General features: G+C 44.9%; 1 protein-coding gene across 48 annotated transcripts in view; it reads left to right on the forward strand.

The window, feature by feature from the left end:
- RIMS2 (regulating synaptic membrane exocytosis 2) overlaps nt 1-24,647 on the forward strand; it is an 816,797-nt gene that overhangs the window by 313,075 nt on the left and 479,075 nt on the right. The window contains exon 1 of one of the 48 annotated variants that reach the window (XM_068237813.1): nt 17,830-18,158. The exons of the other annotated variants lie outside the window; for them this stretch is intronic. Coding sequence (XP_068093914.1) covers nt 18,100-18,158 — 59 coding nt within the window. The 5' untranslated portion in view covers nt 17,830-18,099. Of the gene's footprint in view, nt 1-17,829; nt 18,159-24,647 lie in introns of those variants that run through there. 48 annotated transcript variants of the gene reach the window in all.

Consider the following 24,647-nt stretch of genomic DNA (forward strand, 5'->3'; position numbering starts at 1 on the left):
GATGCGCCGCAATTGTGGAATTCCTTATGCGGCCCAGCCTCATCCTGACTTTGCCTCCTGCGGCCCCCAGGTAAATTGAGTTTGTGACCCCTGCTTTAACCACTTCACCTCAAAGGGTTTTTCCCCTTTAAAAAACCAGAGCAATTTTCACCTGTCCGCGTTCCTTCCATCCATTAGCCTATAACTTTATTACTACTTCTCACAACGAAACAATCTATATCTTGTTTTTTTTCGACCACCAATTAGAATTTCTTTGGAGGGTACTTTTTGCTAAGAATTATTGTATTCTAACTGCGTTTTAATGGGAATAATAAGAAAAAAATTCTAGTTTTAAAGTACATGCTACCATTATTAAAACCCACACATTTTATTTGCCCATTTGTCCTGGTTATTGCAACGTTTAAAATGTTTCCCTAGTACAATGTATGGCGCCAATATTTTATTTGGAAATAAAGGTGCATTTGTACAGTGTTGCTTCTATCCCGAAGCCCATATTTTATAAAGTAACTGTGATATACCCTCTTTACATACATATTAAAGAAGTTCAGTCGTTAAGGTAACTATTTGGTTTTGTTTTTTTTATTTGTACAAAAAAATAAATAAATTGGTAGCTAATGGGGAATGTGGGAGGTCAGGGCTTAGCTTGAAATGTAAAAATATGTTCTTCATTGAAGAAAGAGATTTAATTTTTGGCCACAAGATGTCCTTACCGCTCACTTTTGTATGTGTAGTATTAGTACGCATAGAGGAAGCACTGCATGGACGGGTTTTGTGATGGCTGCGGTCATTCAAATGGGGAACAATGTTCCCATTCATTGATCTAGCGGTTACCGAACGGCGGTAACAAGCGTTACGTCTCTGTACAGAGTTGTGGCATTTTGCAGGGACGTAGTTACTCGTCCTGGGGGAGGGCAAGTGGTTAATGCCCAAATCAATCCAAAACTGAAGAATTCTATAAAAAGACAACTGTAACAACAACAAAATTAGATATTCACCTCAGAGGAGAGAGGGCTCTTGCTCCCTTTTTGAGCTTTCCGGTCTTCCACTGGCTGCGTTTTTGGGTGTCCCCGGAAGTTCCCTTGTATCTGAGTACTTCTGAAGACAAGCTTAAATCTGTAAAGCACCGTGACCCTAAAGCATCGGTACTCTCCCGGCTTTTTATTCTGCCTAACTTGTCTCGACACAAAACACAAGTATAGAAAAGGCATCATAGAAAGCACGCTGTGTAGCCCAAAACGCTTATCAAGTTTGCTCCAAGCCATTGTTTCCAAGTATCTTATATCTGTAAACCTTGCAGCCTATAAATGGAAATGTAAGGTACAAGGTACCACGTAACTCAAACTGGACGTATATATACACCAGGGCTGTGAAGTCGGAGTTGGAGTCGAAGCAATTTTGCGTACCCGGAGTCGGAGTCAGTGATTTCATAAACTGAGGAGTTGGAGTCGGATGATTTGTGTACAAAATCCACAGCCCTGGCAAGTATTAAACTACGGCCCTGTTCACATTACAAACGCGGACGGCCGTAAGTTCGGAACGCAACGCATACGAACGCACGCCATCCGTGTTTGTATGCGTTGCGTGGCTGATCCCATTCACTGAGGTGAATGGGTCAGCCATGCATTTCTGTAAAAAATGCGTGCAGCATGCGTTCCAGGACTGCACTGGTCCGGAACGCAAGCAGTGTGAACATCAGACAGTGCACTCTATGCACTGTCTGATGTCGTGCATGTCGGCCTCCTGCACGCGTTCCCAAAACGCGGCTGGAATTGCATGCAGTGTGAACGGGGCCTTAGGAGTTGGAGTCGAGGAGTCATTTTGGGTACCCGGCGTCTAGGTCGGTGGTTTCATAAACTGAGGAGTCTGAGTTGGAGTCAGAAGATTTTTGTACCGACTTCACAGCCCTGATATACACGTCCAGTGTAGTTGTGATGGGTGCACCACCAGTTTGTTACTAAATTAGGTACATGTGGTATAATTTTTAACTGTGGTGAGTTGTAGAATACATTTTGGTGTATTTTACAGGGCTGTGGAGTCGGCGTTGGAGTCGAGGAGTCAGAGGCGGGGCACTTTTGGGCACACGGAGTTGGAGTCGGAGTTGTTGATTTCATATACTGAGGAGTCAGAGTCAGGAGTCTGAGTCAGATGATTTTTGTACAAAATCCACAGCCCTGTTAAGTATTAGACTAAGGAGTCTGAGACTGATCCATTTTGGGTACCCGGAGTCGGAGTTGGAGTCGGAGTCGTGGTGTCATAGACTGTGGAGTCGGAGTTGGAGTCAGAAGATTTTTGTACCGACTCCACAGCCCTGGTATTTTAAAGCTTAGACCCGCATCACATAAAAAATGGGTAGGGACAAACTCAATCCAACGTAATTTTTTTTTTTTTTTTTAAATGATTTAAACATGGGAAAGTTTTAGCAAAACTACACAAGACCTATGTGGTAACATTTTATCCAAAATATAATAGATTAGTGTTTTAGGGTTAAAGGGAAGGTTCAAGCAAAATAAAAAAATGAGTTTCACTTACCTGGGGCTTCTACCAGCCCCATGCAGCAATCCTGTGCCCTCGTAGTCACTCACTGCTGCTCCAGTCCCCTGCTGGCAGCATGCCGACCTCGGAGGTCGTCGGGACGCATTGCGTACATTTTTACGCATTCCCGCTAGTGCAGGAACATTAACATGTACATTTTTACGCATTACGTAAAAATGTACGCATTGAACCAGTAACGCGTAAAAATGTATGTGTTAATGTTCCTGCACTAGCGGCAATGCGTAAAAATGTACGCAATGCGCCCCGCCGACCTCTGAGGTCGGCAAGCTGCCAGTGGGGGACTGGAGCAGCAGTGAGTGACTACGAGGGCACAGGATGGCTGCATGTGGCTGGTAGAAGCCCCAGGTAAGTGAAACTCATTTTTTTTATTTTGCTTGAACCTTCCCTTTAAGGCCTATGTCTTGTGTATTCTTTAGTGACGAACTGAATCAAAAGCTATACCATTTTTGTATATTCTGTAACCGAATATTCTGTACTTGTAAAATGAAAGCAAAGTGACAATATAAAACAGACATTTGCCTTCTTAAAACAGAAGGTATTTGTGATTATTTAGGTTGGAGTGTGCCTCTGAGGTATCCCACAATGCTTCACTGCCGATTATGCAAATCATCCCTTTATGTGCCTGAAAGATAAACGCACCTCCACAACCACTGGAATGCAATGATTTGTACTAGGAACATAATCTAAATGTTGTAATAGCCAGGATTGATAAGCAAATAAAATGCGTGTATTTCCTTCAAGCCTGGTGTGACAGACCCAACTATAAACGCCTGCTTACGTGACCTACAGCAATGGATGAATGACAACTGCCTGAAACTAAATGCAGACAAAACTGAAGTCCTTCTGATAGGAGGGCAGGGCATGATAACAAAACAACTTAACTTGCAGTCTTCACCACTGGGAATAGGAGGCACGGATCTGCGCAGCTCTGATCATGTGCGTAGCCTGGGAGTTCTAATTGATTGGGATTTAAACTTCAGAACTCAAATCTCTGCTGTGGTGAAATCATCCTATTTTCACCTGAAGAACATTGCAAAAATCAAGCACCTCATACCCCCAGAAGATCTGCCAACCTTAGTCTACGCCTTCATCATATCCCGACTGGACTACTGCAATGCTCTCTACACTGGCCTTCCGAAAAAGGTCTTGTACCGACTACAGCTGATACAGAATACTGCTGCCAGACTGCTAACCAACCAACCCCGTCACTGCCACATAATGCCAGTCCTGCACTCCCTTCACTGGCTACCTATAGAATGGAGGGTCCTATTCAAGATCGGCCTACTGACATTTAAATCCCTGAATAATTTAGGCCCTGGATACATGAAAGATATGTTGCAGCTGCGTAGCAATCCCCGCATTCTCAGATCAACAGGTTCTAATAATCTAGTCATACCCAGAGTCCACTTGGAAACTTTTGGTCCCAGAGCCTTCTGTCATGCTGCCCCTACGTTTTGGAACTCCTTACCTCAACAGATCAGGACAGCTCCATCCCTGGACGTGTTTAAATCCAGACTGAAAACCCACCTGTTCAGTTTGGCATTTGCAGAAATATAACTTTTGTTGTGTGAATACTTCATCCTACTAATTACTGAATCTGAGAGAGCCTAAGCGCTTTGAGTCCTATGGGAGAAAAGCGCTATAGAAATGTTATTGTATATTGTATTGTATTGTATTGTATTGTATTGTATATCTAGCACTGTTTATTGTAAAGCTATAATGGAAGTAATTTCCATTTGTTTCTATTATTTTCCCTTTAAAATGCATAGAACATAAGGTCATTATGGTGGCGTAGTGGTTAGCGCTCTCGCCTTGCATTGCTGGTCCCTGGTTCAAATTCCAGCCAGGTCAACATCTGCAAGGAGTTTGTATGTTCTCCCCGTGTCTGAGTGGGTTTCCTCCAGGCACTCCGGTTTCCTCCCATATCCCAAAAACATACAGATAAGTTAATTGGCTTCCCCCTAAATTGACCCTAGACTACAATACATACACTACACAATACATACATAGACATATGACTATAGTAGGGACTAGATTGTGAGCTCCTTTGAGTTAGTGACAAGACTATATATACGCTGTACAGCGCTGCGGAAGATGTCGGCGCTATATAAATACTAAATAATAATGAATAATATGAAATATCATCCACTTAAAGGCTTATTTGTCTTTCAATAAAGGTATTGGCTAATTAATGGGAGGAGCTCTGTTGTGAAAACTGCTCGGGGCTGAAGTGGCTAAAAGGATCAGATCCCTTTAATAGTCTCTCCAGTTAAACATTTTATTAACCTCACTGCCTTCCGCCAAGCTACTAGGAAGTGGTCCCTTTGCTGATCAGATTTTTTGTTATGTATTTAGAGCCTGCTGCATACATTTTTTTTTTCTAATCTTGGCACTCTGTTTAGAGCAGGGGTCCCCAAACGTTTTGGGCTGAGGTTCGGGTCAACGTACTTCAGACTGCTGGGGGGCCGAAAAAGGATTTCTTTGCGGGCCAGACGGTGAAGCATACCCAGGTGATAACCTGAAGTCCAATTGGACAGCAGTGTCACCTGATGTGGAGTTTGATTGGAAACCAGCGAATTTCTGCTTTCTGGCTTCCATGTGGATGAGCGGTGCCAGCACTGCTATTCTATATGCGGACCACCAATATTTAAAGATGTAGCTAACCGCATCTTTAAGTAATACATTTTGTGTGTGTGGGGCCGGTAAAAAAGTCTCGGGGCGCATTCGGCCCGCGGGCCTTAGTTTGAGGACCACTGGTTTAGAGGTAGAGAGAGGCGACGGGCCAATGGCATGTTTACCCGGAGAAGAACTTTAATTTCTAATAATATATATTCTCTGTGTTTGACTTGTTCTTCTCTAATGAAGTCGTCACGGGTAAACTCGCCATCCTCCTCTACAAATCTGGGATGCTGATTGTCCTGTAGCGTTGCCTATAGCCTGTACAAAGCAAGAACACACTGACCTTTCTCCCGGAGAATTGTCATTAGACTTCTTATTCAGCGTTGCTGTGAAATCATTACACGTCTCCCACTCCCTGTGACTCAGAACATGAGATAGAAAATTGTCAGATTACAATAGAGGAGATTTAAGATTTTTATGTGAGGGATGAGAGTACTAATGAATATTCCAAACCAGCATCAACACCCGTCCCCTCAGTGAATAGAAGTGATGAACGTCCAATGAATGGATTCTTCTGTAGGCTAAATGACGTTGGATAAAATGGGAAAAGGAAGTGACTCATGATCATGTGATCCGATCAACCAATTGGAAACACTTAAACCGATCATGTATCGCTTCTGATTCATGCTAAAATCCTACACGAGTTTGCCCAAAGGAGGCATAATGGAACAGGATTTTATCGACTTACAGGTGAATAATGCCATTGTAATGCACTATTGCTCGCCTAGCAATGCCTCAGGGAAGTGAGAAATCTCTTTAGAATCCTGTCTGCCTGGTTACATCTTATGTGTCCTGTTGACTAACACATGCTTTCTATGGCCTTGTCACCTGAGGAAGTGGGAGTCGTCCCGCGAAACTTGTGTACTTAAAGTGTACTCGAGGTGATATGTGACGTGATAAGTGTATGTACAAAACATATTACAGTAATAACCAGGCTATTATAGGCTGTTAAAGGGGAACTTCAGCCTAAACAAACATACTGTCATCAAGTTACATTACTTATGTTAATTAGAATAGATAGGTAATATAATTTTTTACCCACCCTGTTTTAAAAGAACAGGCAAATGTTTGTGATTCATGGGGGCTGCCATCTTTGTCATGGGGGCAGCCATCTATTTGGTTGAAAGGAGGTGACAAGGAGCAGGAGACAAAGTTCCAACTGTCCTGTGTCCTGATAACCTCTCCCAGCTGCACACACTAGGCTTCAAATGTCAAATTCAAAATGTAAAAAAAAAAAAAAAATTGCACTAAAACAGCAGAACGAGAACAACAACATAAGAAATCCCATCATGCTTTGCACAGCATCAGGGGAAAAAAGCCCGGGCAGTTTTCTTCTGTGCAGCTAAAAATGAGGCTTGTAAAAAAAAAATTGGGGTTCCTAACTTCCCTTTAAAGTGGAATATAACCCAGCATTTCATCTTTGCTCTAAAACATTATTTACAGCAGATTATATGCAACAAGCATTTTTTTTTTTACTAGACCAGCATTCGAAGGGTTACACACAAAGCTTGACAGTTTAGTGCAGTGAAATGTGGACCCATCTGAACTTTTAGATAATGTTATCTTGTGTTTACTTAAACGTATCAAGTGAGAAATGTGACACATTCTCTGACTGTGGAGATGCAGCTAGAGAGAGACACTGAAAGCATGTCTGCCTACAATACATAATGACTAAAACCAGTTATTACCCCCCCCCCCACGTTGTTGCAATAAAATCGGCAGGGGGGCGGCGCAGCACTTTTTTTTTTATTTTTATTATCATGTAGATAGCCTAGCAGCGGCATCCCCCCACCCCTTCCAATCGCCTCCCGCAATCAGAGTAAACCGGAAATCCCGTTCAGAAAGGTATTTCCTGTTTGGCTTCCCCCGTCGCCATGGCAACGATCGGGATGACTTCATCCACGTCATGGCATCTGGAGGAGTCCCAATCCACCCCTTAGCATAGCCTGGCGGTGGTTGGCCAGGCTGCACAAGGGGTCTGGGGGGGGCTTTGCGCGGGTAGCGGCGAATCGGCGCGGAACGTTGGTGAACGGGTAGTACACGCAGCTAGCAAAGTGCTAGCTGCATGTAAAAAAAAAAATGAATCAAATCGGCCCACCAGGGCCTGAGAAATACTCCGCGACGGATTACCCCGAACTCAGTTCGGGATTACCGCCAAGGAGGTTAATAAAATGCAAAGTCAGCTCACAAAGCAAAAAACTGTACTTTTGGGAACCTATAATTTCTAAATGAATAATAATACTTATGCACAGATGCAAATATGATAACTGTATGGCATATAAAAAGTAGGAAAACATGTCTTTATTGAATATTATGCCAGGGTTTTAAACCGCTTTAAAGGACATCCGAAGTGAAAATAAACTGATGAGATAAACAATTGTATTTTTGTATTGTATCCTCCTTCTCCTAAAAATGACTTTATAAGATATCCCAGTTTTATTTTATATTTAAATCTGTTACGTTTTTACGGTTTCATTGTCTCTGCTCAACGACACATGCATTGAAGTATTCCAGAGCTCAAATATATGAATTATTGACTCTTATTATCTCTTTCCTGCTCTCAGAAGCCATTTACTGACAGGAAAGTGTTTTGTGGCTGTAATTCCTTATCAGTGAGGGTAAAGGGGCCCATACACCTAACGATTTTCCTGCCGATACACAGCCGTTTCGATCACAGTGATCGAAACGGCTGTGATATCGCCGCGCACACCGCTGACAGAACGATCGATTTCCGTCCGAAATCGATCGTTCCTGTCGATTCCTGTCGACCCATCCGTGCGAAAGATTTTTCTCGGTCGCTGGCGGGTCGGTAGTGCGTCGATAGCGGCGTTCGAATGCCCGACGACCGACTCAATACAGTGGGTATACATTACCTGTTCTGGCCGGCGCGAGTCCCCTGGTCTCTGCTGTCTTCTCCACTCTGGTCTGGTCTCCGGCATGCTGCACTTCTTCCTGCCCGGCAGGAAGTTTAAACAGTAGAGGGCGCTGTACTGTTTAAACTTCCTGCCGGGCAGGAAGAAGTGAAGCATACCAGAGACCAGACCAGAGCGGATAAGACAGCAGTGACAGCGGGGATTCGCGCCGGCGGAGCAGGTAATGTATGCTGGGGGGGATGGGGGGGGGGAGCGGCAGCACCACCACCAGAGATTGTGAACGGTTTCAGGCTGAAAGCTGTTAACAATCTGTTTGCAGTAAAGGTGGCCATACGATCCCTCTCTGATCAGATTCGATCAGAGAGGGATCTATCTGTTGGTCGAATCTGATGGCTAATCGACCAGTGTATGGCCACCATTATGCTATAGTCTGACCCAGTCCCGACCCAGACAGAAACTGCCACTTGCATACCTGATGTTTAAATCTTTCGGGCAAAGGAAAAAAAAAAGGAACACCGCATAGTCATTTGTATGTTAGGCACTGTACATACACATGTCTATCTCATCATGTCACGTCATTGCGGTTGTTCTGTAAAATCGATGCTATATGAATATGCACCTATGAGGCCCGCAGATTTCCTGTATCGCTGGGTTACTGATGTTGAACTCTGCTGTGCGGCTGATTACATACACCTTTTCTTATTGGATCAAGCAAAATCATGAATACATAGCAACTCGTCCAGTCCACATCTCCGTTATTCTTTGTGTTATAAAGAATCTCCATCCGCGGATCTCCCCTCTTGTGGGAAGGATTTCGTATTTCCAGCCCACACAGTGTAAGATAAGCAGATGCATTTTGTCTCCAAAATATCAACCTCTATGTCTCCGAAGACGATCCGCAAAAAGCTGTATAATTAATTTTCTGCTTTAGGCAATTTTGACATTGTGTAACATTATTAAGATGGCGTGATTTATTGCGCTGCTTCGTAGAGGAAGGAGATCGCGTTCCCGGCTATGGAAAGTGGGTGGCCGAGGTGCGCGTCAGCCAGGAATAGATCCTTCGCTTCTCTGCGCAAGACGGAGATACGCCTGTGATTATTATTGTACCCAATGTGTAAGATCTACATTTGGTTAAATTTAAGCACCACTCAAAGTTGGAAATGTAACGGATTAAAGTACTTAAAAGAAGTTTAAACTTTTGCAAGGGAAAGTACGTGTGTGCGCTCGCGTACGCAACAGTGACGTAGAGTTGCTTATATACAGTCACTCCGGACAATCTAGTTATCACAGACATTAAATAGGAACTTCAGTGAAAATAATATAATAAAAAGTGCTTAATTTTTACAATAATCTATGTAGTAAAAATGTTTCTGTACCGATTTAGCCAAACAATATATGTAGGTAGAAAAAAAACAAAGTCTTGTAAAAGTAATACCTTTTAATGGCTAACTGATAAAGTTAAATAATGCAAGCTTTCTGGGATCTAGTCCCCTTCTTCAGGCATATTTCTAGATGTTAGCTGTAGTAAAACACTACTACTGTAGTAAAATCCCTGCATCAGTGTTTTACTACAGCTAACATCTAGAAATATGCCTGAAGAAGGGGACTAGATCCCAGAAAGCTTGCATTATTTAACTTTATCAGTTAGCCATTAAAAGGTATTAGTTTTACAAGACTTTGTTTTTTTTCTACCTACATACAATAATCTATAAATGATTTAGTCAGTGTTTGCCCATTGTAAAAGCTTTCCTCTCCCTGATTTACATTCTGACATTTATCACATAGTGACATTTTTACTGCTGGCAGGTGATGTCAGTGGAAGTAGCTGCTGCTTTTTTGGCAGTTGGAAACCGCTGTAAACAGCTATTTCCCACAATTCAACAAGGTTCACAGACAGGAAACTGCCAGGACCATGGTCCTCACAGTTTCCTGTGGGAGGGGTATCACCACAATATCAGCCGTACAGCGCCCCCTGATGATCCGTTTGTGAAAAGGAAAAGATTTCTCATGGGAAATGGGGTATTGGCTACTGATTGGGATGAAGTTCAATTCTTGGTCACGGTTTCTCTTTAATGTCAAAATGGGTAGATGGAAGATTTAAGGGAATTTTTTCTGTTTGGGTTTGGGCGCCGCGGCAAAAAAAGGCCGGGGGGGGGGGGGGCGCGTTCTGCCGCACCGAAAATTGGGGTCGTGTGCGTGCCGAAAATGGGAGTGGCCATGACATTGTATGGGCGGAGCTAACATACTGATGTAACAGCGAGGCATAAGAAAGCAGTGTTTCCGCCATGATGTGGTGAAACGAGGATTCGCATCAATGATGTGCAGAAACTGTGTGATGCTATTTATTAGTATACCGTAACCCCCAAAGCAGCAAATATAGTCAACTATGACCGTTAAATAATAAATGCAGCAACAGTTTCCCCAGACACCAGAAAATAAACGTAATGTGGGCAACATTTCAGCAGAAAATAAACGTAATGTGGGCAACATTTCAGCAGAAAATAAACGTAATGTGGGCAACATGTCAGCAGGAAATAATGCAAAGTGGGCAACATTTCAGCAGTAAATGAAACGCAATGTGGGCAACATTTCAGCAGTAAATAAACGCAATGTGTGCAGCATAACACCTGCAAAAAAAAAAAAATTTACTCACCTGACAGAAGTCCCTTCACATCGCCGGCCTCTGGTGTGTGTGCAGCTCCCCCGAGAGCTTCCTCAGACTACATGCAGTCTCCAGCGCTGAAGGAATAGCAGGGCTACGGGAAGATGGCGCCCGAAGCCCTGTACTGGAGACACAAATAGTCTCCAGTGCAGGGCTTCGGACGCCATCTTCCCGTAGCCCTGCTCTGACCTGCCGAACACTATGCAGGCTGGAGCGGGGCTGCGGGCCATGAACTGGCGCGGCGTCAAATAGACGCTGCTGCCAGTTGCAATTACGGTGGCCAGAGTCCCGAGGTCGGGACGTCTCGCTGCTTAAAGCGGGACGTTTCCCGGGGCACAAGGCATGCTGGGACAGCGGACCCCAAATGGCGGGATGCGTCCTGGCTAAAGCGGGATGTATGGTCACCGTATCTTAAAGGACCACCATCATCCAATTTTTTTAAATACATACATATAAAATGTATATTCCGTTCCAGAGTAAAATGCACTATAAATTACTTTTTACCTATGTCGCTGTCACTTACAATAGTAAATTAGCTGACACATTTGACATTATGGAATAGCCCATCTTCACATGGAGATACTCGCCTTTATCCTTTACACAAGCACTCCCTGGATAGGATCTATATAAAGAGGTCAGCCAGCTTCTCTACGCATTTGCACATTATTTGACAGTTGGAATGAGCAAATTCAGTCCAGTGAGTGCTTTTGTAAATAACGTAGCAACTGCGAATCCCCTGTGAGGAGATGGAGAAGTCCAAAAGCTAGCAGATCTGTTATATTTTCACTGGCTACTGTAAGTGACAGCAACACAGGAGAAAGGTAATGTAATTTAGAGCACATCTAGGAATCTACATTTTATATGTATGTATTTTACATTTTGTGATATTTGTCCTTTAAAGTAATTACGTCCGTTTTATCCTCATGTGGAGCCTCACTAGCTTAATATCATTTAACCACTTCCCGACCGCCTAACGCACAGAGGCGGCCGGGAAGTGGACCCCACAAGGACCAGCTCATGCCCAAAGGCGGCGGTCCTTGTAGGGGCATGGGCGGAGCGATCGCGTCATCAGTGACGCGATCCTCCGCCTGGCGCCGCTCACCCACCGCAACATCCCGCCGGCCATACGGAAGCGCCGGCGGGATGTTAAGTTCGCGATCGCCGCATACAAAGTGTATAATACACTTTGTAATGTTTACAAAGTGTATTATACAGGCTGCCTCCTGCCCTGGTGGTCCCAGTGTCCGAGGGACCACCAGGGCAGGCTGCAGCCACCCTAGTCTGCACCCAAGCACACTGATTTCCCCCCCCCCCCGCCCCAGATCGCCCACAGCACCCATCAGGACCCCCCCTGCCCACCCCCCAGACCCCTGTTTGCACCCAATCACCCCCCTAATCACCCATCAATCACTCCCTGTCACTATCTGTCAACGCTATTTTTTTTATCCCCCCCCTCCCCCCTGCCCCCTCCTGATCACCCCCCCACCCCTCAGATTCTCCCCAGACCCCCCCCCCCCCCCCGTGTACTGTATGCATCTATCCCCCTGATCACCTGTCAATCACCCGTCAATCACCCATCAATCACCCATCAATCACCCCCTGTCACTGCCACCCATCAGTCAGCCCCTAACCTGCCCCTTGCGGGCAATCTGATCACCCACCCACACCAATAAATCGCCCGCAGATCCGACATCAGATCACCACCCAAGCGCAGTGTTTACATCTATTCTCTACCCTAAACACCCACTAATTACCCATCAATCACCCATCAATCACCGCCTATCACCACCTGTCACTGTTACCCATCAGATTAGACCCTAATCTGCCCCTTGCGGGCACCCAATCACCCGCCCACACGCTCAGATTGCCCTCAGACCCCCCCCTTATCAATTCGCCAGCGCATTACTTACATCTGTTCTTCCCTGTAATAACCCACTGATCACCTGTCAATCACCCATCAATCACCCCCTGTCACTGCCACCCATCAATCACCCCCTGTCACTGCCACCCATCAATCAGCCCCTAACCTGCCCCTTGTGGGCAATCTGATCACCCACCCACACCAATAGATCGCCCGCAGATCCGACGTCCGATCACCTCCCAAGTGCAGTGTTTACATCTATTCTCTACCCTAAACACCCACTAATTACCCATCAATCACCCCCTATCACCACCTGTCACTGTTACCCATCAGATCAGACCCTAATCTGCCTCTTGCGGGCACCCAATCACCCGCCTACACGCTCAGATTGCCCTTAGACCCCCCCTTATCAATTCGCCAGTGCAATATTTACATCTGTTCTCCCCTGTAATAACCCACTAATTACCTGTCAATCACCTATCAATCACCCATCAATCACCCCCTGTCACTGCCACCCATCAATCACCCCCTGTCACTGCCACCCATCAATCAGCCCCTAACCTGCCCCTTGCGGGCAATCTGATCACCCACCCACACCAATAGATCGCCCGCAGATCCGACGTCCGATCACCTCCCAAGTGCAGTGTTTACATCTGTTCTCCACCCTAAACACCCACTAATTACCTATCAATCACCCCCTGTCACTGCTACCTATCAGATTAGACCCCTATCTGCCCCTAGGGCACTCAATCACCCGCCCACACCCTCAGAATGCCCCCAGACCTCAGTCCTGATCACCTCGCCAGTGCATTGCTTGCATCTATTCCCCCCTCTAATCACACCTTGAGACACCCATCAATCACCTCCTGTCACCCCCTAGCACACCTACCCATCAGATCAGGCCCTAATTTGCCCCGTGTGGGCTCCTGATCACTCGGCCAAACCCTCAGATCCCCCTCAGACCCCCTTCCGATCACCTCCCCAGTGCATTGATTGCATCTATTTTCCCCTCTAACCACCCCCTGAGACACCCATCAATCACCTCCTGTCACCCCCCCTAGCACTCCTATCCATCAGGTCAGGCCCAATACAACCTGTCATCTAAAAGGCCACCCTGCTTATGACCGGTTCCACAAAATTCGCCCCCTTATAGACCACCTGTCATCAAAATTTGCAGATGCTTATACCCCTGAACAGTCATTTTGAGACATTTGGTTTCCAGACTACTCACGGTTTTGGGCCCGTAAAATGCCAGGGCGGTATAGGAACCCCACAAGTGACCCCATTTTAGAAAAAAAAACACCCCAAGGTATTCTGTTAGGTGTATGACGAGTTCATAGAAGATTTTATTTTTTGTCAAAAGTTAGCGGAAATTGATTTTTATTGGTTTTTTTTCACAAAGTGTCATTTTTCACTAACTTGTGACAAAAAATAAAATCTTCTATGAACTCGCCATACACCAAACGGAATACCTTGGGGTGTCTTCTTTCTAAAATGGGGTCACTTGTGGGGTTCCGATACTGCCCTGGCATTTCAGGGGCCCTAAACCGCGAGGAGTAGTCTAGAAAACAAATGCCTCAAAATGACCCGTGAATAGGACATTGGGCCCCTTAGCGCACCTAGGCTGCAAAAAAGTGTCACACATGTGGTACCGCCGTACTCAGGAGAAGTAGTATAATGTGTTTTGGGGTGTATTTTTACACGTACCCATGCTGGGTTGGAGAATTCTCTGTAAATGGACAATTGTGTGTAAAAAAAATCAAACAATTGTCATTTACAGAGATATTTCTGCCACCTAGCATGGGTATGTGTAAAAATACACCCCAAAACACCATTATACTACTTCTCCTGAGTACGGCGGTACCACATGTGTGGCACTTTTTTACACCCTAAGTATGCTAAGGGGCCCAAAGTCCAATGAGTACCTTTAGGATTTCACAGGTCATTTTGCGACATTTGGTTTCAAGACTACTCCTCACGGTTTAGGGCCCCTAAAATGCCAGGGCAGTATAGGAACCCTACAAATGACCCCATTCTAGAGAGAAGACACCCAAAGGTATTCCGTTAGGAGTATGGCGAGTTCATAGAAGATTTTATTTTTTGTCACAAGTTAGCGGAAAATGACACTTTGTGAAAAAAAACAATTAAAATCAATTTCTGCTAACTTGTGACAAAAAAATAAAAACTTCTATGAACTCACCATACTCCTAACGGAATACCTTGGGGTGTCTTCTTTCTAAAATGGAGTCATTTGTGGGGTTCCTATACTGCCCTGGCATTTTAGGGGCCCTAAACCGTGAGGAGTAGTCTTGAAACAAAAATGACCTGTGAAATCCTAAAGGTACTCATTGGACTTTGGGCCTCTTAGCGCAGTTAGGGTGCAAAAAAGTGCCACACATGTGGTATTGCCGTACTCGGGAGAAGTAGTATAATGTGTTTTGGGGTGTATTTTTACACATACCCATGCTGGGTGGGAGAAATACCTCTGTAAATGACAATCTTTTGATTTTTTTACACACATTGTCCATTTACAGAGTTATTTCTCTCACCCAGCATGGGTATGTGTAAAAATAAACCCCAAAACACATTGTACTACTTCTCCCGAGTACGGCGATACCACATGTGTGGCACTTTTTTGCACCCTAACTGCGCTAAGGGGCCCAAAGTCCAATGAGTACCTTTAGGATTTCACAGGTCATTTTGAGAAATTTCGTTTCAAGACTACGCCTCACGGTTTAGGGCCCCTAAAATGCCAGGACAGTATAGGAACCCCACAAATGAATCCATTTTAGAAAGAAGACACCCCAAGGTATTCTGTTAGTAGTACGGTGAGTTCATAGAAGATTTTATTTTTTGTCACAAGTTAGCGGAAATTGATTTTTATTGGTTTTTTTCAGAAAGTGTCATTTTCCGCCAACTTGTGACAAAAAATAAAATCTTCTATGAACTCACCGTACTACTAACGGAATACCTTGGGGTGTCTTCTTTCTAAAATGGGGTCATTTGTGGGGTTCCTATACTGTCCTGGCATTTTAGGGGCCCTAAACCGTGAGGAGTAGTCTTGAAAACAAATGTCTGAAAATGACCTGTGAAATCCTAAAGGTACTCATTGGACTTTGGGCCCCTGAGCGCAGTTAGGGTGCAAAAAAGTGCCACACATGTGGTATCGCCGTACTCAGGAAAAGTAGTATAATGTGTTTTGGGGTGTATTTTTACACATACCCATGCTGAGTGGGAGAAAGATCTCTGTAAATGGACAATTGTGTGTAAAAAAAATTAAAAAATTGTCATTTACAGAGATATTTCTCCCACCCAGCATTGGTATGTGTAAAAATACACCCCAAAACACATTATACTACTTCTACTGAGTACGGCAATACCACATGTGTGGCACTTTTTTGCACCCTAACTGCGCTAAGTGGCCCAAAGTCCAATGAGCACCTTTAGGCTTTACAGGGGTGCTTACAAATTAGCACCCCCCAAAATGTAAAGACAGTAAACACACCCCACAAATGACCCCATTTTGGAAAGTAGACACTTCAAGGTATTCAGAGAGGGGCAAGCGAGTCCATGGCAGATTTCATTTTTTTTTGGTGCAAGTTAGAAGAAATGGAAACTTTTTTTTTTTTTTGTCACAAAGTGTCATTTTCCGCTTACTTGTGACAAAAAAATAATATCTTCTATGAACTCACTATGCCTCTCAGTGAATACTTTGGGATGTCTTCTTTCCAAAATGGGCTCATTTGGGGGGTATTTATACTATCCTGGAATTCTAGCCCCTCATGAAACATGACAGGGGGTCAGAAAAGTCATAGATGCTTGAAAATGGGAAAATTCACTTTTTGCACCATAGTTTGTAAACGCTATAACTTTTACCCAAACTAATAAATATAGGCTGAATGGGGTTTTTTTTAATCAAAAACATGTTTGTCCACATTTTTCGCGCTGCATGTATACAGAAATTTTACTTTATTTGAAAAATGTCAGCACAGAAAGTAAAAAAAATCATTTTTTTGCCAAAATTCATGTCTTTTTTGATGAATATAATAAAAAGTAAAAATCGCAAGAGCAATCAAATAGCACCAAAAGAAAGCTTTATTAGTGACAAGAAAAGGAGCCAAAATTCATTTAGGTGGTAGGTTGTATGAGCGAGCAATAAACCGTGAAAGCTGCAGTGGTCTGAATGGAAAAAAAAGTGGCCGGTCCTTAAGGGGGGTAAAGCCCTAGGTCCTCAAGTGGTTAAACAAAATCTGAACTTAAAATTAAAAATAAAATACACAGGTCATACTTACCTCCTGCATAGTCTACTCAATCTTTCTACTCTCCTGCGTCCATTTGTCCACTGTGATTTGATGGAATTCTCCGTCCTCCATTTTAAAAATGGCCATTACCCCATAACAGCTTCCTGGTCAGCACACTGTTAAACTGTAATATAGCTCACTTGAGCCATAGGGAAACATGGGCATTAACTTGCACATCAGTTTTCCTATCAGTTATAACTGAAAGCAACTGATATATAACTGATAGCAACTGATATATTTCAGACACTACTGCAGCCAAATAGATCAGCAGGGCTGCCAGGCAACTGGTATTGTTTAAAAGGAAATAAATATGGCAGCCTCCATATTCTTCTCACTTCAGGTTCCCTTCACACACAACACACACACCACACACACACAACACACCCACCCCACACACACATACACACACACACCACACACACACACAACACACCCACCCCACACACACACACACACACACACCACACACAACACACAAACACACACACTGATAGTTGAGTGAAGCTGCAGGAAGCCACCTCCTCACACTGGTGAAAGTGACAGATGCCATAGTTCATTATAGAGCATGCGGTCTGCCATCCTGACGTATGCTTCTTCTGGGCACAGAACCTGCTGTGTGGAACCACGATGTCTGCCCAGCCAGACTCCCAGGTGTGTCGCTGCGGCGACTAACCTCTCCAGCACATTTTTTTTATATAAAGCCGACTTGCGGAATCCTCCTTCCCTGACTCAGCTTTTAGCATTGACAACTTTTCCCCCGCAGCATCAGGTTGGATTGCCAAGGGTTACAGTGCGCAGAGTCACAGGCAATACCGGCCACACACTAATCAGCTAAGTACATTAATCCTCCTTAAAGGGTAAATTCTTACTTGACCTCTAGCTATATACAGCACATGGTAACGGCATTAAACGGTGACCCTCTCCTCCTGCTTTCCCTACATCGCCGGCGGAACACAAGCACACCAGGCTGGACATGGCGCCGACCTATTAATTTGTGATGAGACCTGGTCCCCCGATTCCATCCCGACAGACCATGAGGCCTCTGCGGGAGCCGGCGACTACGCCATAATCAGGAGGGCTGCAGCTGTCCGCTGGCTGATCAGTCCGCTCGTACGGTCTCACCGCGGGGGTAGCTGGATTAAATGAAAGTGCCAGGAGGCTTGAGAATTGATGCATTCACATGAAAGCGGTCTCCCCTCTCACCCAGATGTGGGCCGGCTGATCGGAAGGTAAGGACGGCACGGCCACTGGCCTTTTCCCTTTAGGGATTCCTTAACTTTAATCCTTCACTTTAATCTGTGAGAATTTCCTACAATAGCGATCTTTTTTACTACAATTGCATTTGCTAACCGATGATAATGTGGTGATTTTTTTTTCTTTTTTTCTGGCGGCCGCCTTGAAATGAAAACATACAAATCATGAACATTATATAATGGAATAGCTGAAAAGATTAGGCACTTCCATCTGAATTAATCAGGAACTTCGCCATACAGTGAAGCAGATTTGCTTTTACATATTTTTCCAAGTGATTTCTGTCTGAGGGGGGTTTAATTTAAAGTCTGAGAACAGAGTGCAAATGGGGGGGGGGGGGGGAGCATTATGATTTTCCCAACAGCGGCAGCATATGGGAAATGTAGGCCGCGGCAGTGACAGAGCGACCTTTCCCAAAATGCACCGGGGCAGGGATCACAGATTAGCACGCTTGTGCCGCCGCTGGATGCAGAGCTGCTTGCTGCGTAGTGTAAGAAAACTGCAGAGAGGACAGAAAGACAGAGAGAAGCGCCATTTATTTGTATCTACAGGATCGTGTGCTTTTTGGCTTCATTGTTTATATGATCTGTTCAGTATAGTCATTTTGCAGAACGTATACATTGAGTACATTGAATCGGTTCGCAATGTGTGGTACGCGTACCCCAGGGGGTACTTCTGATGGTTCCAGGGGGTACTCAGGCGTGATATACTTCACCAAAAATATCAAGTTTACAGTTTTTGAAAATGATAAATCTTATTTAAACCACACCAAATTCGTGTTTTGGCTCATTAAAAGCAATAGTAAATGCTTGGAGATGCTTTAGAACCAATTATCGTGTACTACGATTAAATGTATATTTGTCAAGGGGTACTTGTGACAATGTTTACTATGCTAGGGTGTACTTGGGGAGTACAGGGTGTTAAAAGGGGTACATACCAATAAAATGTTGAGAAACACTGTTGTAGTGGCATGGTTACAGAACCATGTGCTGAAGTGCAAATGTTCTACCTTCCCACCCAGGCACTGTGTATACATCGTGCACAGGTAAAAGAAAGGCTCCCGGTAAAAAGGGGCGCTGGGTATAGCCACAAAATTGATATATTCTACCAGTTATAGCCACTATTAACATATCGGTAAAATTACAGATATTCTACTAGTTGATTCGAATAGTAAATTTATAGTAATTTTTACCTATACAGCAAACTCCCAAGTATACAGAAACAGTGGGGAGTCCCTGATGCTGGATACAAATGCTTTTGCTGAAAAAGCACAAACCTACCCCCCCCCCCCCCCCCCCCAATACTTAGAGCCTCCAGCAACATCTATTAGCCTACCTGCAGCACCTAGTGGACTCCGAGAGGCTTTCCACCATCCAACCGTGGCCGGATGCCGCTAGGAGTGCACTAGGTCCTCCGTTCTCCCTCAAGCATGCTAGTTAGTTGAGACTTTCGGTTGTCTGGGTCCCGTATAATGGGGACTTCTCTGTATTTTACTATAACCTAACCCAGAGTGGCATACAAGGTGTTCACAGAGCAGGCGGGGTGAGTGGGGAAAACTAAAAAAGCTGAATCACTCGCTGACACGCCAAGGGGGGGATAATGTTTCACTGTACACACTAGATCCTTGGCATAGGCGATAGTTATTGACCACCTTGGCCAAGCTTTATCTAGCGTATGCACATAACTTAAAGAGGAACTGTAACGGCAAAACGTCCCCTGGGGGGTACTCGCCTCGGGTGGGGGAAGCCTCAGGATCCTAATGAGGCTTCCCACGCCGTCCTCTGTCCCACGGGGGTCTCGCTGTAGCCCTCCGTACAGCCGTGACGTAATATTTACCTTCCTGGCTCCTGCGCAGGCGCTCTGACGGCTGTCGGCTCCGAAGTAGGCGGAAATACCTGATCGCCGTCGGGTCCGCTCTACTGCGCAGGCGCAAGTCTCCGGCGCCTGCGCAGTAGAGCGGACCCGACGGAGATCGGGTATTTCCGTCTATTTCCGAGCCGAATGCAGCCACAGCGCCCCCGCTGGAGCCAGCAAAGGTAAATATTGAAATTACAGTTGGGCCTGTCGCCGTTTGTTCAGAGGGTTGCAGCGAGACCCCCGTGGGACAGAGGACGGCGTGGGAAGCCTCATTAGGATCCGGGGCCTTCCCCCACCCGAGGTGAGTACCCCCCAGGGGATCTTTTTAAAGTTACAGAGTCTCTTTAAAGTACCCCTGGATTGAGATGTGTATGAAGGCCGCCATATTTATATCTTTTTAAACAGTACTTGTTGCCTGGCTGTCCTGCTGATCTCTTTGGCTGCAGTAGTGTCTGAATCACAACCCTGAAACAAGCATGCGGCTAATTCTGTCAGACTTCAGTCAGAAACATCTGATCTGTTTGCTTGTTAAAGCCAATGTGTACCGATTAAAAAAAAGAAAAGTCAGATAGTCACCTAAGGAGAAGGAAGGCTCGGTCCTGCTGAGCCTTCCCTCTCCTCTCCCGGGGCCCGGTCCCGCTCACGATCCCCTGTTGCAGTATTCGACCAGTTTGGTCAAATACTGCCGCTTCGGAAGTCTTCGGGAGCATGGCTCCCGAAGACAGGCCGCTCCATACTGCGCATGCGCGAGTGCCCACTATGACGCACTCGCGCGTGCGCAGTATGGAGCGGCCCGTCTTCGGGAGCCTGAGTGCTCCTGAAGACTTCCGAAGTCCTCCGCGGCGGGGGATTTGAACGGAGGATCCACCGGGCACCGGGAGAGGATAGGGAAGGCTCATTAGGACCGAGCCTTCCCTCTCCTTAGGTGAGTATCTGACTTTTTTTTTTTAATCGGTAACCATTCACTTTAAGGGTCTATGGCTAAGCGTATAAGAGGCAGAGGATGAGCAGGACAGCCAGGCAATGTGCATGGTTTATAAGGGAAAAATCCCTCTTGCTTCAGGTGTAAAAAGTAGTGAAGCATGTGCAAACCTGGAATGGATACTTATGCAGGCTTTTGCAACTCTAAGGTGCCCATACATGCATCAGTTTGCCGCCCCCATGTAGTAGACAAGAAGTTTTGAATCAGGATGATACCATTTATTGGCTAACTTAGAGATGGATAAACAGTGAGCTTTCGACTTATAAAAAGCCTTCGTCGGAGGAACCAGTCTGACGAAGGCTTTTTATAAGTCGAAAGCTCACTGTTTATCCATCTCTAAGTTAGCCAATAAATGGTATCATCCTGATTCAAAACTTCTTGCTTTTACTCATGGCTAACACGGTACAACACTTTACTGCCTCTACTATGTAGTAGACAGAGTGACTGATCACTATTTGATCGGATTGTGGTTTATAACTGCCACACACAGCACATCGATTTCCAGTAGATTTCAGCTGGAAATCCAATTAAAATTTACCAAGCTGCGGCGTTATACAATCCATCGACCGCCCTTCCAACCCCACCCCCGATCAATGGACGTCTTTCTTTCTGTCCAATCGATACTTCCGATCATTTGCATGCCAAAAGCGATCGGAATTCTGTGGATCAGACATGTTGGTGCGTGTTTTTCCATCATAGTGATCAGTTCTGTTGAGAAACAAATGGGAACATCACTTAGTGTATGGCCTACTTTACCGGTGTCATGTCAGATCGTAGTAAGGATTGCTAAAAGGTGAATGAAGTAGTGGCCATGGCAGTACAATGCAGTACCGTAGAACAAATTTTGTTTCATATCATACTAGCATAAATGGCTGCCTGTTTAAAAACGGGTGCTAGGACTCAGCCGCAACCTCCTCACCCCCATTAAAAATGGGTGCTAGGACTTCTCACCCCCATCACCCACCAACGGCTGCACACATGCACGGCCACGCTCCCCGACTCGCACATGCCCGCCCTCCTGCTGTCCCAACTCCGCCCGCGTGCCGCATTTGCATGCTGGGAAAAACGCATGGACACAGGAGGACGCAGAGACACAAGGGTTTTATAATGCAGGACTAGGCATAGGCCTGTTTAATAACGGGCGCAAGGCGCGCACGCTTGCCACCCCCCTGGGCTCCGTCCTCCTCCTGCCCCAACGGCTACGCATGCGCAGTAGCCAAAAACACACACTGACACAGGCAGGAGGGTGACACAGGGACACATGGGATTTGATTATATAGGATTCTTGTTGCTCTGGATTTATTACTAGAAGTTCTCACTGCATGTGCATGTATACTACTGCCATTCTACAACTGCTCACTCACCTTTTTATCTGTCTTTACTTTGATTTGATTTGACTCCGTTGAGGTTGCAATCTTTTGACAATTTTTAAAACAACCCATTCCACAAGGCTTCCACAGTGTGATGTCAGGACCATGGTCCTGACATCACACTGTGGGAGGGGTTTCCCCACAATATCAGCCATACAGAGCCCTCTAATGATCTGTTTGAGAAAAGCAAAAGATTTCTCGTGGGAAAGGGGGTTTCGGCTACTGATTGGGATGAAGTTCAATCCTTGGTTACTGTTTCTAGGCATTAAAGCGGAATATAACCCTGCATTTCAACTTTGCTCTAAAACATTATTTATAGCATATTATATGCAACCAGCATTTTTTTTTACTAGACCAGCATTGGAAGGGTTAAACACAGAGGTTTAAAGTTCCGTGGAGAGATATGCAGAAGTTCAGATAGATACATTTAACTAAATAGAATGTAACAAGTGATAAATGTTACACACTCTTTGGCTGTCCTCCAGCTCCTTCTCAGTCAGAGAGAGTGAGTCACATTCTACACTTAGATACATTTATGTAAACAAAATGTATCTATGTCAGCTTCGGATGCATCTGCATTTCTCTCCAGGAACTTTAAAGCTCTGTGTAACCCTTCCAATGCTGGTCTAGTAAAAAAAAAAAATGCTGGTTGCATACAATATACTGTAAATAATGTTTTAGAGCAAAGTTGAAATGCAGGGTTATATTCCGCTTTAAGTAAGCAACAAGTTTATACAGCGCTCGCTCCCCTCAGTGTCATCCGGTGTGTTTCACACTGTATGCTTTTCATTGGTTGATTAAAGGCTATACATGTATAAAGAAAAATCGAATCAGTGGAATAAGAATGTTAAAAGCAAATGTGTGGAGGGAAGAAAATTGATGCAATTGGGTGATGCAGTGGCTTCTTCAATCCTCATGCAGTTCACCGCAGCTCATTGGGACACTCTTCTTCAGCCACGCCCCTATCCGTGTATAATTGCAGCCGCACTACGCATGCACACAGACCCGCTTGTGTATGGAGGATAAAGCAGTGCATGAGTGGCTCTGTGCTGCTGCATAGGTTGGGCGGTATCTGCCCCTGCACAGTGTGGCTGCCTTTGCACGCATACCAGAGCGTGACTTCTCAAGCTTAATATTCTGTAGCGCTGTACATGCCGTGTTTCCCCTAAAGTAAGACATCCCCTGAGAATAAGCCCTAGCAGGAATTCCTAGCATGCTTGAAATATAAGACCTCCCCCGAATGTAAGCCCTACCTGGCATCAGCCCACATAACAAAAGCAAGTCACACTCAATACAAAGCCTGGATACAGGAGAGCAGCAGTATAAAGTGAGTTCTACAGTCCTGTATAAGTGTCAGGCAAATTTGTGTTTTTGTTGGAGCCAGCCCTCCTGATCTGTCATTATCAGCAGCACTTCACCTCTCCACCTCTTCCCAGGACACACAACTTATCCTATCACAGCTCTGGGGAGCCTGACAGAGTTCTCTGCCTGCAAGATATAGACTCTTATCCACATGATCAGCAGAATCAATTTCTTGTAAGCATGAGCCAATATCTGCAAACCACAAGCTCTGTGCATGCTGCTTGTGTTTCAGGGCATACAGTATAAACATTTTGTATAGGAAAGCTACCAGTGTTTCCCCCAAAAATAAGACCTCTGAAAATAAGCCCTGGTACATCTTTTGGAGCAAAAATTAATATAAGACAGTGTGTTATTTTCAGGGAAACATGGTAGTGCAAAACAAATATTGGGGAACATATATTCAAGAGACGTTCAAGACACTGTACAGTCATGACATCCGGGGAATACATACATAGTTAATGTGTGGATTGAGATATAACTAAAGTTGGTACACGTTCATATGGTAAATTACAGCAATATAAGAAACACTAGGAGGAGGTCCCTACCCTTACAATCTTACAATCTAGAGGGTAGTGGAGTTGAAACAATAGGGGAGGAGACACAGGGGTTAGCAGATGTAGCCATGAGCCTCCATTGCGATCTACAATAAATTTTTGGTTTGTCTAAACCGGTGTGTTTTGAGAGTACGTTTTGAATGTTTCCAGGCTCAAAGCATGACGGACAGAATGTGGGATAGAGTTCCATTGGAAAGGGGATGCTCTTGAGAAGTCCTGGATGTGGGAGTGAGAGTAGGTGACCAAGCTAGAGGACAAAGGAGTCTCCTTGGAGGAGCAAATGTTCTGGGCAGGAGTGTAAATGGTGATTAATGAGAAAATGTATGGAGGTGACAACTTGTG

Source organism: Hyperolius riggenbachi, chromosome 5 (assembly GCF_040937935.1).
Source record: "Hyperolius riggenbachi isolate aHypRig1 chromosome 5, aHypRig1.pri, whole genome shotgun sequence".
NCBI lineage: Eukaryota > Metazoa > Chordata > Amphibia > Anura > Hyperoliidae > Hyperolius > Hyperolius riggenbachi.